This window comes from Macaca fascicularis, chromosome 4, assembly GCF_037993035.2.
Source record: "Macaca fascicularis isolate 582-1 chromosome 4, T2T-MFA8v1.1".
Lineage (NCBI taxonomy): Eukaryota > Metazoa > Chordata > Mammalia > Primates > Cercopithecidae > Macaca > Macaca fascicularis.
The window spans coordinates 20,117,104-20,129,987 of NC_088378.1; the positions used below are offsets into that span (position 1 = coordinate 20,117,104).

Consider the following 12,884-nt stretch of genomic DNA (forward strand, 5'->3'; position numbering starts at 1 on the left):
AAAAAACAGTACATGAAATACTGAAAACAAAAAAAACTAAAACTTCTAAAACTTCACAGCATGGTATTAATGTTACACATAAGCAAAAGTACCCAACTTTAAGAAGTCAACAAATAACATAAACCCAAGTTCATGTCCTTTACAGATCTTTCAAATGGCAAATATTTCCTACATTTAACACAACACTGATTCAACTATCCTTATTAACTGCCTTAGTCGGCTCAGCCTGCCTTAACAGAATACTACACAATGGGTGGTTTAGACAACAAAAAATTATTTTCTCACAGTTCTGGAGGCTGAAAGTCCAAGATCAAGATGCTGTGAGGGTTGGTTTCTGGTGAAGCCACTCTCCTTGGCTTCAGACAGCCCTTTATTTTTTTAGACAGGTTCTCACTCTGTCACCCAGGCTGGAGTGCGAAGGCCTGATTCCAGCCCACTGCAACCTCCTCCTCCCAGGTTCGAGCGATCCTCCCACCCCAGCCCCTAGAATAGCTGGGACTATAGGTGCCTGCCACCACACCCTGCTAATTTTTGTATTTTTTGTAGAGACGGGTCTCGCTATGTTGCCCAAGCCGGTCTTGAATTCCTTACCTCAAGCGATCCGCCTACCTTGGCATGATGCCAGGCAGACAGCCGTGGTTTTCTGGCTCCTCACATGGCCTTCTGTGCTTGCAGACGCTGGTGTCTCTTCCTCCTAAGAATGTTAATCTTGTTGGATTAGGACTCCACCCTTATGACCTTATTTAACATTAATTACTTCCTTAAAGGCCCTATGTCAAATACAGACACATTGTAGGTTAGGTCTTCAACACATGAATGAGTGGGGGACAAAATTCAGTCCATGATACTCAAAGAAACAGAAATTAATTGGTACCTGAGTAGAAGATTGAACTTGTAGTTGATAATACAAGAGCTGTGGCATTTTATCAGTAAATGTGATAGAAGTTTAATGTGCAGGGAAAATGAAATATCCTTATCTGGAAATAACCTTATCAAACCATTAAACTGTGTGTTTGTATTTAAACTCAGGGTTATGTAGGGAATGGGAGAAGAGAAGGGAACCATCCCCTATATTTCTGGAAGAGTCAGACTGAGGTTTGAGGTAGAAAGGAAAGGTGAGTGGGGCTCAAGAAAGTACCAGCCTCTAGGATTGGATCATTTGCAAAATTCTCCCACAAAGTTTAAATGATGTGGACTCTCTAGCACAAGAACTGTTTGTGTAAACATGCAGAATATATATAACTTGTTAGATGTGCAGGTAAAGGCAAGATTCAGTCCCAGGACCACTTGACTATACACCCAGGGGTCTTTTTCTCTTTAAGAGTGCCCTGGTTCCCTCTCTCCCCTCACCCCCAATTTCCTGTTCACAATTCAGCACACTCAAGAGGTTTTGTAAGGACAAGTTTTGGCTAAGTCAACAAAAAACAATCCTTTTCTACTCTTCCCTCTTAAAATGAATGTACTATTACATTTGTATTACTAAGGGAAGTCCCTAAAGCACCTAAAGCACCTACTCCCACATGAAACAAGATATTCCCCAAGGAAACGTGTGCCCTTCAACGTGGCATCTACCTGGAAGTGTGACTTTGGTAGCACTCTATTGCAAGGGGCAGAGAAGAATGCCAAGGTCAATGCTCCAGGGCCAACAAGCTTTTTCCAGCTCCTCCAACAATCCAGCCTTTTCTCTTTTGGTTCACAGACATCGAAGACATGGTTGTTGAACTCATCAGTGAACAGCTCAATCTTCTTGAAGATTCTTTACTTTTCCTATTCCAGAGAGATTTGTTTGGGGCTTTTAAGTATCATAATGGAACAAGTTATCAATTTTATTCAAATGGGTCTACTAGGTATAAGTGTCCTCCTACTCAATTGCACTATCTATTGCACTAAATTAATCCTCTGGTCTATTAGCCTCAAAAGGATTAGTATTTGAAAGGGTTAAATGCAGTTCTTAATCAATTATATTTTCATTATGTCACGACTATTGATTTGTCCCATTAGACACACTGTTCCTTTAAATTTAAAACTGAAGCAATATAAACATAATAGATTTCTATTTTCTTTTTAAAATGAGGCACTATGTAATAAAGATCTCAAAGTGCTAGTCCTTCACATCAGGAAATCCGGAAGAGAATTAAGTGCCCTAAGGCATACATTGTATGTAATGGATTAACTTTCTCTGCATCTAAAATGGTAGTAGTTATACAGTTTTTGAGGGAATTAAGCAAATGTCACTCAAATCATTTTGTGCTCTATAAACCTTACACCCGGTTTACAAAAGTTTTCTTTTTTCTGTAGCATACTCTATATATTTCTATGAAGTGTCTGATGTCCTTTCATAGAAAATTCTTCGTTACAATAACAAAATAGGATGATCAAGTAATAACCAATATTGGTTTCCATAACCAGTATCATCTTGCAAAACGGTTCTTCACGAGGTCTGATACATTTATTTTCTAACACACTCCAGGGTATGAAATGGTGAAAGGTATCTCTCTCATTTTACACTTAGGAAACCAAGGAATACAAAGTTTTTGGTTTAAACCACTGTCAAAGATCACGTGGGCGAAAAGACCTCCCAAATCGCAGGCTAACTGGGTCAGAGGGATATTAGAGAATGAATTTTTTTATGATCTTACACTATTTCGCACACAGGGGTAAAAGGTCAAGTCTAACCTCAGGATCTCCTGGTTTCCGAGGCGCCCTGAAGGCGATGGAGACTCCCGGTTAATTTTGTGGTAGGAAGGGCTAAGTGCCTACAGGTCTCAGCTGTGCAGCAGCGGCACCGCTCCTATTGCCTTCTGGGTTCCCAGGCTTGCGGGACAGAGCGAGGTCGCCGGCGCTGGGGTATCAGGAGGACGCGAGCTGACTACCTGACTCCGGACGGCGGCGCAGGACGCCGGCCGCGCGAGGGGCGGGGGCTAAGCGTATCCAGGGGCGGTGCTGCAGGGCGCGGGAGGCGGGAGAGGCTGCCGCGCCGGTGCCCTGACAGCCGCAGCCCCGCCCCGCCGCGTCCGACCCGGTCCTGTCCCGCAGCGTCCCGCCAGCCAGCTCCTTGCACCCTCCCCGGCCGAGGGGCTCCTCGGTGCTCCCCGCGCAGCAATGGCTCAGCACTTCTCCCTGGCCGCCTGCGACGTGGTCGGATTCGACCTGGACCACACTCTGTGTCGCTACAACCTGCCCGAGAGCGCCCCGGTGAGTGGCGCGGGCTCCCCGGGGCGCACTGCGCGCAACCTCCATGGCGGCTGGGGCTTGAGTTTCCTCCAGGCTTGGGCAGCGGCGGGCGCTGTCGGGGGCCTGCGGCGGCCGAGTCTTTCCGCAGAGCGAGGCCTCCAGCGGCGAGACGGGGCGGAAGTGTGCAGCCTCCGCTCCGCGCTAGTGCCCTGGGGACCGGCACATTTAGCTCAGCCATTAGCTAATGTTGAGAGAGGTAGGGAAGAACGAAGGAGGGGCAAACTGCGCAAGATCGTGCTGGGGAATCGGTTTCTAGAGCAGAGGAGGGGCGGGGTCAGGAGCACTGGGGCTGTCCTTGAAGATCCCATGTCGTGAAACTTCTCTGCATGTCTTTCTGGACACAAGCTGATTGTGGACACAGCCACTTGATTTGGGACTTGCATTTTTCTTGGGTGCATTTTTCAATTTGCACGATCAACCACCCATCAGTGTTTAAACTGCAATCTGGGAGAAATGCATAGTATATAGCGTAGTGTATTGGACGGAACACTAGTTGAGAAGTCATTAAGATCTTAGCCCTCATTTTACCTTTTGTCAAGAGAAGAAAATAAATATTTATTGCGCAGCGACTGCGTGCTCCGTGCACTTTGAATACATTCCAGTCCTACCAACAGCCTGCAAAGTTTAGGTCCTCACTGTGCCCTAAGGGAGGGGTACATGGAGTATGCATGCTTCCAGACCTGTACTCTCAAATTAATTGCCCTCCCTCCACTATTCCTTTGGTTTCCCAATTCCCAAGGAAACTAATTTTGAAAAGTTACCAGATTTTTTTTAGTCCAAGATCTAAGCATCCAGACAGAAAAAGAGCTGGTTATGAGTACAGTAGTGAAAGCGAGGACTCCTCAGCCAGACTGCCTAACATAGGACACCAGCTCCGCTGTTACTAGCTCTGTGACTTTGAGCAAGTTACTTAACCTGTGCTGCTTCTCAGTTTCCCCATCTGTAAAATGGAGCTAATAATTGGATTTACCTCACAAGATTGTTGCAAGGATTAAATGAGTAAGAGATGTATAATGCTTAGAATAGTACCTTGGCAAAGACAAGTGTTTGCTTTTATGGTTACCACCCAAACCATTTGGAAACCTCAGTTTATGGGTAGAACTCTAGATCACTGGTGCAGACATCCAGCCAGGGCTGTACCCCATTATGGTGATGTCCCTGCACCCGCTAGTTCAGGTACACGTTAAAGGTCAAAAAAGAGTGGCTGCTGGAATTTCTTGTGTGTTGTCTATGGCCAGATGCTAATTTTTTTTTTTTTTTTTTTTTTTTTAATGTCCTTTTTCTGCTGTTACACTTTCCTGCTTTCTTACCTTCCAGGTCTGGTTTCCTTAGTCACATTGAGAATTAAGAAGGCTTTTTTACTGCTTGGTTCTTCGGTCACTGCTTCCCCTAGGTCTTTGATACATGTTTTCCTTCCCTCTGTGCCTTTTAAATCCTTCCTGAATCACAGTTTTGTGTGTCTCCTCTTTAGTTACCTTCATTTGGAGAGAATATTTTTAAACCACTGTCATGTTAGAGCTAGTGTTGTCCATAGGTGATCATAAAATTTCAGAATATAAGATTCTGAAAGACGAGAGTTTTTTTAACTGCAAACCTGGAGAATAGTGATGTTTAAAGCTTGAAGACGGTAACCTATGAGTTTTGGATCATGTTTGGTGTGGAAAATCTTTTTTTAAGTCCCACAGTGTGCTGAGCACCATGCTAGAGCTGAGGATACAGAGATCAACACGCAGGCCTCCAGGCAGCCTTAGGCAGTAGGCAAAAATGCTGAAGAGTCTTGGTCCCCTGCGATGGGTAGTATGACCTGGGTCTTGCTGCACGCTGCCAGTGCCTGGAGGGCCTCTTTGCTCTGCGCAAAAGCTCTTCATCCCATCAGGCCTTATCTTTAACATGGTTCCCCTTAGGAAGCTTTTTTGGCCCTCTAAAGTTTGCCCTTCCACTCTAAGCCCACCTTCAGTTTTCCACAAAACCCTTCTTCATTCCTCAGAGCACATACGACATGATATTAACACTTCCTGTTTACTTGTTGGACTTCCCCTAGAGCTCCATCTGTGACAGTTTCCTGTGTGTTCTATGTGCCAGACTTAGTACTGGGCACATACTGGGCTCAATAAATAGACTGAATAGGTAATTGGTATTTTAATAACACAATATGATACAGCCATAATTCTAATAAGCATGCTGCTTCTATGAATGGATTTAATCCTTACAACGTCCCTGTGAGGTAGATATCATCACCATAGCCACTGTTAAGAGAGCATTGAGCAATGAGGCACAGAAAGAAAGTGTATCCAGGGCAACCGAGCAAGGTAGTCTGGCTGTGGATTTCTGCTTCTTCCCACCTTGCTGTCTGTATGGTGCCCTAAAACACAGAGGGAATGCCTGGAGCTGGCAGGTGAGGAGGTGGAGAGGAGTGCTTCACCCACAGGAGTTATAATAAAGGCCAGGACCTCGAGGTGAGCAACAGCACCAGGAACTGCTGGATGCAAGCAAAAGGTGGCCAAGTTTCAGGAGAAGATGGTGGAGAAGTCAGTGGGGGCTGCATCACAGAGAGCTGCGAGTGCCTTTCCTTTCAGTTTTGTAGGCATTCACATGAGGCCTCGGAAAGGCATTGTAGAAGAGAGGATGACACGTGGTTTCTCCTAAGGTTGCAGACTCAGAAGTCTGATGCCAGTCAGTTAACGTAAATGTGTGAGTGGGAGAGCAGGGTCCCAGATATTGCATAGGACATGCTTATACCAACAAAAAGTATTTGTTGTTTATTTGAAAGTCACATTTACCTAGGCATTTTAAAATTTTATCTGGCAACCTTAAGTGGGAACCAAACATAATTTGTAGGCTGCATACGGACCACAGGGTACCAATTGGCAACTGCTGTAGAGTGTGTATTATTATGAGTCCTGAGAGACTGTGAGGTGGTGACAGCTAAGGCTGGGAGAGGAATGTCTTAGAGAGCCCTGTGCCATGAAGGTTTCTAGAGAGACTCAGGACAAACTGCAAGAAGCCTTCTGCTTAGACCAGGGGTTTCAGAGTACAGATGCCCCTGCTTTTCTTCACACTGCTGTTCTCTGCTTCTCTCCTTGTCTATTGGCCCCTTCTCTCCTGTTACATAAAAATCTCCTCCACAAGGTAAGGAACACAGCTGTGGCTGTCCCTGTTGGCATCTCTGATGGAAAGGAAGGGCTCCTTCGTTCCAGGAGATTTCGAGTGTTTTAGAATCACATGCCCATATCGTAAACTAATCACTTGGATAACTGGAGAAACTCAAAAGTGCCTCAACCAGAGGCAAATCTAAGGTGTACAATAGCTGACTCTTAGGGGCTTGTGAAAGCCAGTTGTTAACTATTCAGGAATTGTGCAAGCAGGTAAACTGCTGTTGGTGGCTTGAAACAGGCCATGGTGGGAATATTTACACCGTGGAGATGGGCAAGCGCCACACGTCAGGGCATTGTTTCTGATTTTTTGTTTTGTTTTGTTTTTAGCAGCATATGACATAATAATAGCAAATACTTAAATTGGATTTGCTGGTGTGCCAGGCTCTGCTCTAAGCACTTCACATCTGTTAGCCCTGCAGCACTGGTTTCTTATAAGCAGGATCATGATATGGACTTTTTATTGTCCATAGTACTTTGTACCACAAAGTGACTCAGTGTATTTTTTATTGTTTTTTCCTTTTAATGAGTAAATGAAAATCTGTAAAACACGCAGGTCAGTGGTTTTCAGTGTTCTCTGTGCTTCAGAGGGGGCCCTCTCTACCATGTACACTTGGAAACTCTGGGTAGTTTTAAGAAGTGTCACCTATGGTTCTGAATCACCATCAGGGTTGAGAACTGTTGATATATAGTGTTAACATAATGTGGGTCGATTAACAGTTGACCTGGATAAGGTCACATTACACTGGATGGAAGTACATGTATACTGATTTTAATTAGCTTTATGACAGGGAGCAACTCAATTTGACATTTGACAAGGAGCCTTTGCTTTCTCCATGCTCATATCCTTACACTCAGACCCTGATACCGCTACTCCAGCTGTGTGCAGGTCCCCTCAGTTTCTGAACCTGAGTCACCCCCCATTCCCTCTGCATTCACCCAGCAAACTGCTACATCTAAGTATCAGTGTAAATCTCACCACCCAGGAGAGATTTCCCCCACTCCTCTGACTCCATCTTCTCCCTAAGAGTATGACATGTTATCAAAACCTGTCATGGGTTAATATCTGTAGAAGAAGGGTCGGATTGTTCAGTGTGTCCTTTTGGACACTGTGCAGGTTGACTCAGACCTCTGTTCTGCTCAGGCTCGAGTGTCCCTGACACTGGCCAAAGAACACTTCGAGGTAGAACAAGGTTGGGCCATCTGCCTTTTGTGCACTTTTTGTTTGGTATGTACAGTTCTTTTAATGTTAGCCAGCACTTAAAAACCAGATATTTTACTCAAAAACCTAGCATTTTTTGTTGTTGAGAAATAAGATCTGTCAGCAATCAACAGAGTATTTATTATTGTAATTATTGTACTTGCTTCCAGAGGCTTTCTTTGTCCTTTTTCTTTAGGTATTTTTTTTTTTTAATGGTTTTTGTGTATGTGTGTATGGAGAAACAAGAATGATTTCCTACATCTGATAAAGGCGTCGTGACTTGTTTAGATCACCTGCCTGGTCCCCATATGTATTTCACTCTGAGATTTCCTTAACCTGGGGCTTTTCTGGCCAGAATGGACCAAGGATGGATGGATAGAGTGGTCAGCATATTTATTATCTTAGTGATGTATTAAATAAGTTTAAAAAGCTTTGTCAAGTCTTAAATTATGATTTCCAACCCAATAGAATTCAGGAGTAGGGTTAATAATTGTCTTTGGTTGTATAATTGTATGCCGATGGTATAATTTTGAACGGGACAGCTACCTGGGGCATGCAGGAGTTGATAAATTGCTTGTGAGGAATTAAACTGCGGAACTTCGCAATTACAGATATTTCCTTCCTCCTACTTGCCCCCATCAGCAATTCCATTAGGGTTTTAGGTCTGTGACATTAAGAATGAGTAGTGGGTGTTATATTTAATCTGTTTTTCTTCCCCTTATTTGCAGCTCATTTATAATAGCTTTGCCCAGTTCCTAGTTAAGGAGAAAGGGTACGATAAGGAATTGCTCAGTGTGACCCCAGAGGATTGGGATTTCTGGTAAGTTCTTTTTTGTTGTTGTTGTTTTTTAAGTCTGTACATCTCCTGTGGTTCTAACTGTTACTGATAAAACTGTAATGCTTTCTCTTCTATGAAGACAGAATGTGAAATGTGAAATTGAGTCAAAGGACTCATGCCTTCTATATTAAAAGTTTTGTATTTAATGAATTAAAGTGTTTTCTGCTTTAAACACTTTAAACACTAAAAAAATTAGACTTGCCTAATTAAATGTGAAAATAAGCTAAGACGTTATGTGACTAATTTGGATATTTTCGTATAGCTTAAGTTTGTCATAATAGCTTCAGAGGTTAGTGAGAACTGTTTCTAAAATTTACGTCTTTAAGAAAAAGGTTTGGCTTACTATCCTTTAAGAACTATAAGAGAAAAGGAGGAATCATCACATTTTGAGTAAGTCTGAATTAAGACCATTGGTTTTCTGTCATTTAGATCGACATTCCTAAGACTCTTACTGCGAATTCCCTTCCTGGGTTAGGACTCCCAACTTCCCAAAGCTTCCTTTGTCTTCCTCATTTAGATAACAAAACAAACAAATATCCTAAGCCACTTTAAATTGTTCAGTTTAAAATCAGACCAGGCGGGCGTGGTGGCACATCTGTAATCCCAGCGCTTTGGGAGGCTGAGGTGGGCAGATTGCTTGAGTCTAGGAGTTGGAGACCAGTCTGGGCAACATGAGAAAACCCCAACTCTGCAAAAAATAAAAAATAATTAGCCAGTGGTGGCATATGCCTGTATTCCCAGCTACTGGAGAGACTGAGGTGGGAGGATTGCCCGGACCCAGGAGGTCCAGGCTGCTGTGAGCTGTTGATCATGCCACTGCATTCCAACCTGGGGTAGAGAGTGAGATCCTGTCTCCAAAAATAAATAAATAAATAAAATCAATAACAATCCTAAACCACATGAAAAATACCTACATTATGTTGATCTAGTATACATTCTTTTGATATTTGGTTAGTCTTTTTTGATGTATCATTTTTGTAAAAGGAACAAACAGTAATATGTTACTGTATTAAATTACTGACTCTGGAAATTTTACCCTGAACAAAAGTAAATAATCCTTCTAAAGTACCCTGTCATTTTTTGTTTAATTCCCTTAGTATTTGGTAGCCATTATACCACTTTGCTTTTATTATTCATAATAATGAATCTGTACTCACTTTTCTCCCCAAATCCCACAAGTCTTTTACAGTAAAGGAGATAAAACTTAGTATTTGACTTTCTTTTAGTGGTTTTCAATAATATGCCTTGTCCAGAGAGCAAGTTCTTGTAACCTGACCTAAAATGAGATGAATTCTAGAGTGTAGGAAAGACTGGCGAAGTGCTTAACTTGTAGAATATAAATGTGTGTGTGTGTGTGTGTGTGTGTTTAGTGGAAAACATTTGTGACGTTTAACAAAGTCATGGGATGATGTTCAGGTTCTTTTTTTCTCTTCTGAGTTTTAGATTTATGTTTTGAAAAGCCTAAAGATTTTATAAACTAAATATGCTGTCCTTATTTGCCTACATAACAATTTTCCTTTTATACCTGCTCAGTGATAGATATTTTATTTTACGGTTCTTAGATATTCTTAATTGTGTGATTAACATACCATTCCCCTGGGTGAGAGAATACCTTTTTAGCATTATGATGTTTGGAAAATATAGGTTGTCATTTCTTAGGTTAGCTAAATATATGAATCGATTGATAATCAAACTTTCCTATTTCAGTTGCAAAGGTTTGGCATTGGATCTAGAAGATGGGAACTTCCTTAAACTTGCAGATAATGGCACTGTTCTCAGGTAATAAAACTTAGTTGTGAAGTCAAAATTGTATCTTCTCTGAGACACTTTATTACTGAGTGGCGTATGACCCTTACAGTATGGGTTAAATACAAATATTTTAATTAATCAGATGACAGATTATCTGTCTGCCTGCATGTCTTTGTATGAATTGTTTGAGCCATTTAAATATGAATTTGTGAGCATTAGATTTAAAGGTCTAGTTCCTTTATGTTTACCTCATTAGAAATATTTGTAGGACATACAATAGAAAGTTTACAACTTGCTACATCTCATTGACCACTCCTTCTGGCAAAAGAGCCCAGGAATTACACTGTTTTAGCTGAGTATGTAGCTGCCTAAAATAAAATTGGGGTTATTTTGGTTAAGGAAGAAAGAATGGGTATTGGGTAGGGGTTGGTGGTCTGTACCCTCCACCCTCTCTTTCTCCATTTATCCAAATTTGGCCCTGTCATGCGGGGGTCATGTTGTGTCCTAGCTCCTTCTGGAAGTTTTTCTGGACTGTTCCAAGTCTCATCAACCTCTTCTTCCTCCCACACTCCAGGCTGAGTTTCTTTACTTCTCTCCTCTCTGAGTGGGCCCAGCCTCTCAACTGTTGCTCAGGGTATGACAAGCAGTCCAGAAGCAGCCGCTGTCACTGCTCTGTCTCTCACAGAGCACCAGGGAGGGAGCATCTGTTTTTTTTCCAGTACTAATAGTACAGGAAAGTCCACATGGCCATGAAGCTATATCATTTATTACATATACAAACAGGATCAGAATCAAAGGAGAGAACTCCCAGGCCCCTAATATATGCTCTCTGTTGATGCATCATTCTTTTTGCATGATGTAAACACCCTTCACATTTTCCCCCAGACCTTCCCCTAAGGCTCATCTAACTACAGCAGGTGTAGCCCCACCTTTGGTATTTTGTAGTTTGTTTCCATGTTTATTTCTCAGGCATTGACAGATAGGGTACGTGTAAATGCAGCTTTGTCTTTGACCTTTAACTTCACTGTCAGATTCTCACAGTGTTCTTGGCTATCTTCAACCACAGTTAAAAGAATGAAAAGCTTTCTACAACTTTGTTTCTTTCTCTCTTTGTTCTGTGTGTCTGTCCCTGTCCCAGTACCCCTCACACAAGGTCTGTCTCTCTCCATCCAAGTCCTGGCTAACCTTTAGTTTCTCCTGAATTTATTAGCATACCTCCTTGATGCTTTCTTTCAACCAATATAGTAGATTCCTTTTCTGATCATATTTCCCATTCAGGATCCTTTGATCTTTACATATAGCTTTCTAAAATGTTAACCACTTTATGAAAGGGAGCCCATTTGTGATTTTCCCCCATTTGCTTTTCTTATTTTATTTCTTTTTTCCTTCATATTATTTTGTTACCACATTATAACACCAAGAGAATAATACTCTGAATCATTATAATTTCTCATGATAAACTACATTAACATTTCAACTACAGTAGTCCCTCCTTATCCTTGGAGATTATCTTCCAAAACCCCCAGTGGTTGCTTGAAATCACGGATAGTACATATCCCTATATGTACTATGTCTTTTCCTACAATAAAGTTTAGTAGATAGAGTAAGAAAATATAAAATATAACAGTAGAACTCAGAATAGTATGCAGTTTAAAACTTATGAATTGTTTGTTTCTGGAACTATGCCCTTAGTATCGTTCAACCCAGGTTGACCACAGGTAACTGAAACTGGGAGAGCAAAACTAGATAAGGGGAAACTACCATATTTCTCTATAGCATAGGATTCTCTTAGCTGGACCTAACTGATGCAAAAGCAGTATTTTGAGCACAGAAAATGCCTACTTTCTTGTCATGTTGCTCTGTTTTTCCACATTCCTCTTTGATTTCCCCATGTGGTTTTAGCCATGCTGTGTCCTTGAGTAGGCAGGTTGCTCCTCCTCTTGTCTTCACAGTCCTGCGTACTCACAGTCATCCACCTGTGGGTGCCAGGTGCTTCTTGTGCCTCCTGTGGCCCCGGTGGACTCATGCTTTGACTCTGGTACCTACTCCTCTTTCTCTAGTGCTTCCAGAACCAGCTTCCCACTAATCCACATGGCTGTTTTCTAATTGTTCCAGGTATGTTCATCTTGTTTGTATAGTTAAATGACAACTTCTCTAAAAAAGGGTGGTATCTTATCCAGTGATGACCTCAGAATGAGCATCTCCTAATCACCTGCTACTTGGTGGATTAAAGCGGTGAAGTGCTACAGCTGTCCATAGAAATGCTTTACAGAATCCTAAACAGGGAGGCACCTAGTTGAAAACAGAAAAACTCTATGTATTTGTTAGCTGCAGTGGCAACAGGGATCAACAGTCCCAATGACAGAGGAAGGGGCATTCAAGGGAACCATTAATGAGCAATGTACATCCTCTCCCAAAATCAGGGCAAGCCATGGCACCAAGATGATGGCTCCAGAGGTACTGGCAGAGGCATATGGCAAGAAAGAATGGAAGCACTTCTTGTCGGACACTGGAATGGCTTGCCGCTCAGGTATGACTCAAATGAGGCAGCTCCACCATCCACTTCCTGTTTGTTTTGTACCCTAAACCTTCGATGTCAGGACAGAGAAGACCCCCCTTTCCCCTGCTGGGCAGGATGCAAAAGGGAGCAGCTTCAGTTTTATAGCAACAGGATGTATTTTTCCCAAGTGTATTTGACTTCTGTTTGGCA

At 42.3% G+C, this 12,884-nt stretch overlaps 1 protein-coding gene and 1 long non-coding RNA gene across 3 annotated transcripts in view; one reads left to right on the top strand and one right to left on the bottom strand.

Moving 5' to 3' along the window:
- The window catches only part of LOC141410045 (uncharacterized), a 30,672-nt gene extending 30,107 nt beyond the window's left edge, over positions 1-565 (bottom strand). The window contains exon 1 of the long non-coding RNA XR_012433373.1: positions 286-565. This is a non-coding gene — a long non-coding RNA (uncharacterized lncRNA). The remainder of the gene's footprint in view (positions 1-285) is intronic.
- Positions 566-3,016: 2,451 nt separating this feature from the next.
- Positions 3,017-12,884, top strand: part of NT5DC1 (5'-nucleotidase domain containing 1) — a 146,178-nt gene continuing 136,310 nt past the window's right edge. For both annotated transcript variants that reach the window (XM_005551638.5, XM_005551639.5), the window contains exons 1-4: positions 3,017-3,195; positions 8,316-8,407; positions 10,133-10,204; positions 12,598-12,704. In XM_005551638.5, the coding sequence (XP_005551695.3) occupies positions 3,103-3,195; positions 8,316-8,407; positions 10,133-10,204; positions 12,598-12,704 (364 nt within the window). In that variant the 5' untranslated portion in view covers positions 3,017-3,102. The remainder of the gene's footprint in view (positions 3,196-8,315; positions 8,408-10,132; positions 10,205-12,597; positions 12,705-12,884) is intronic.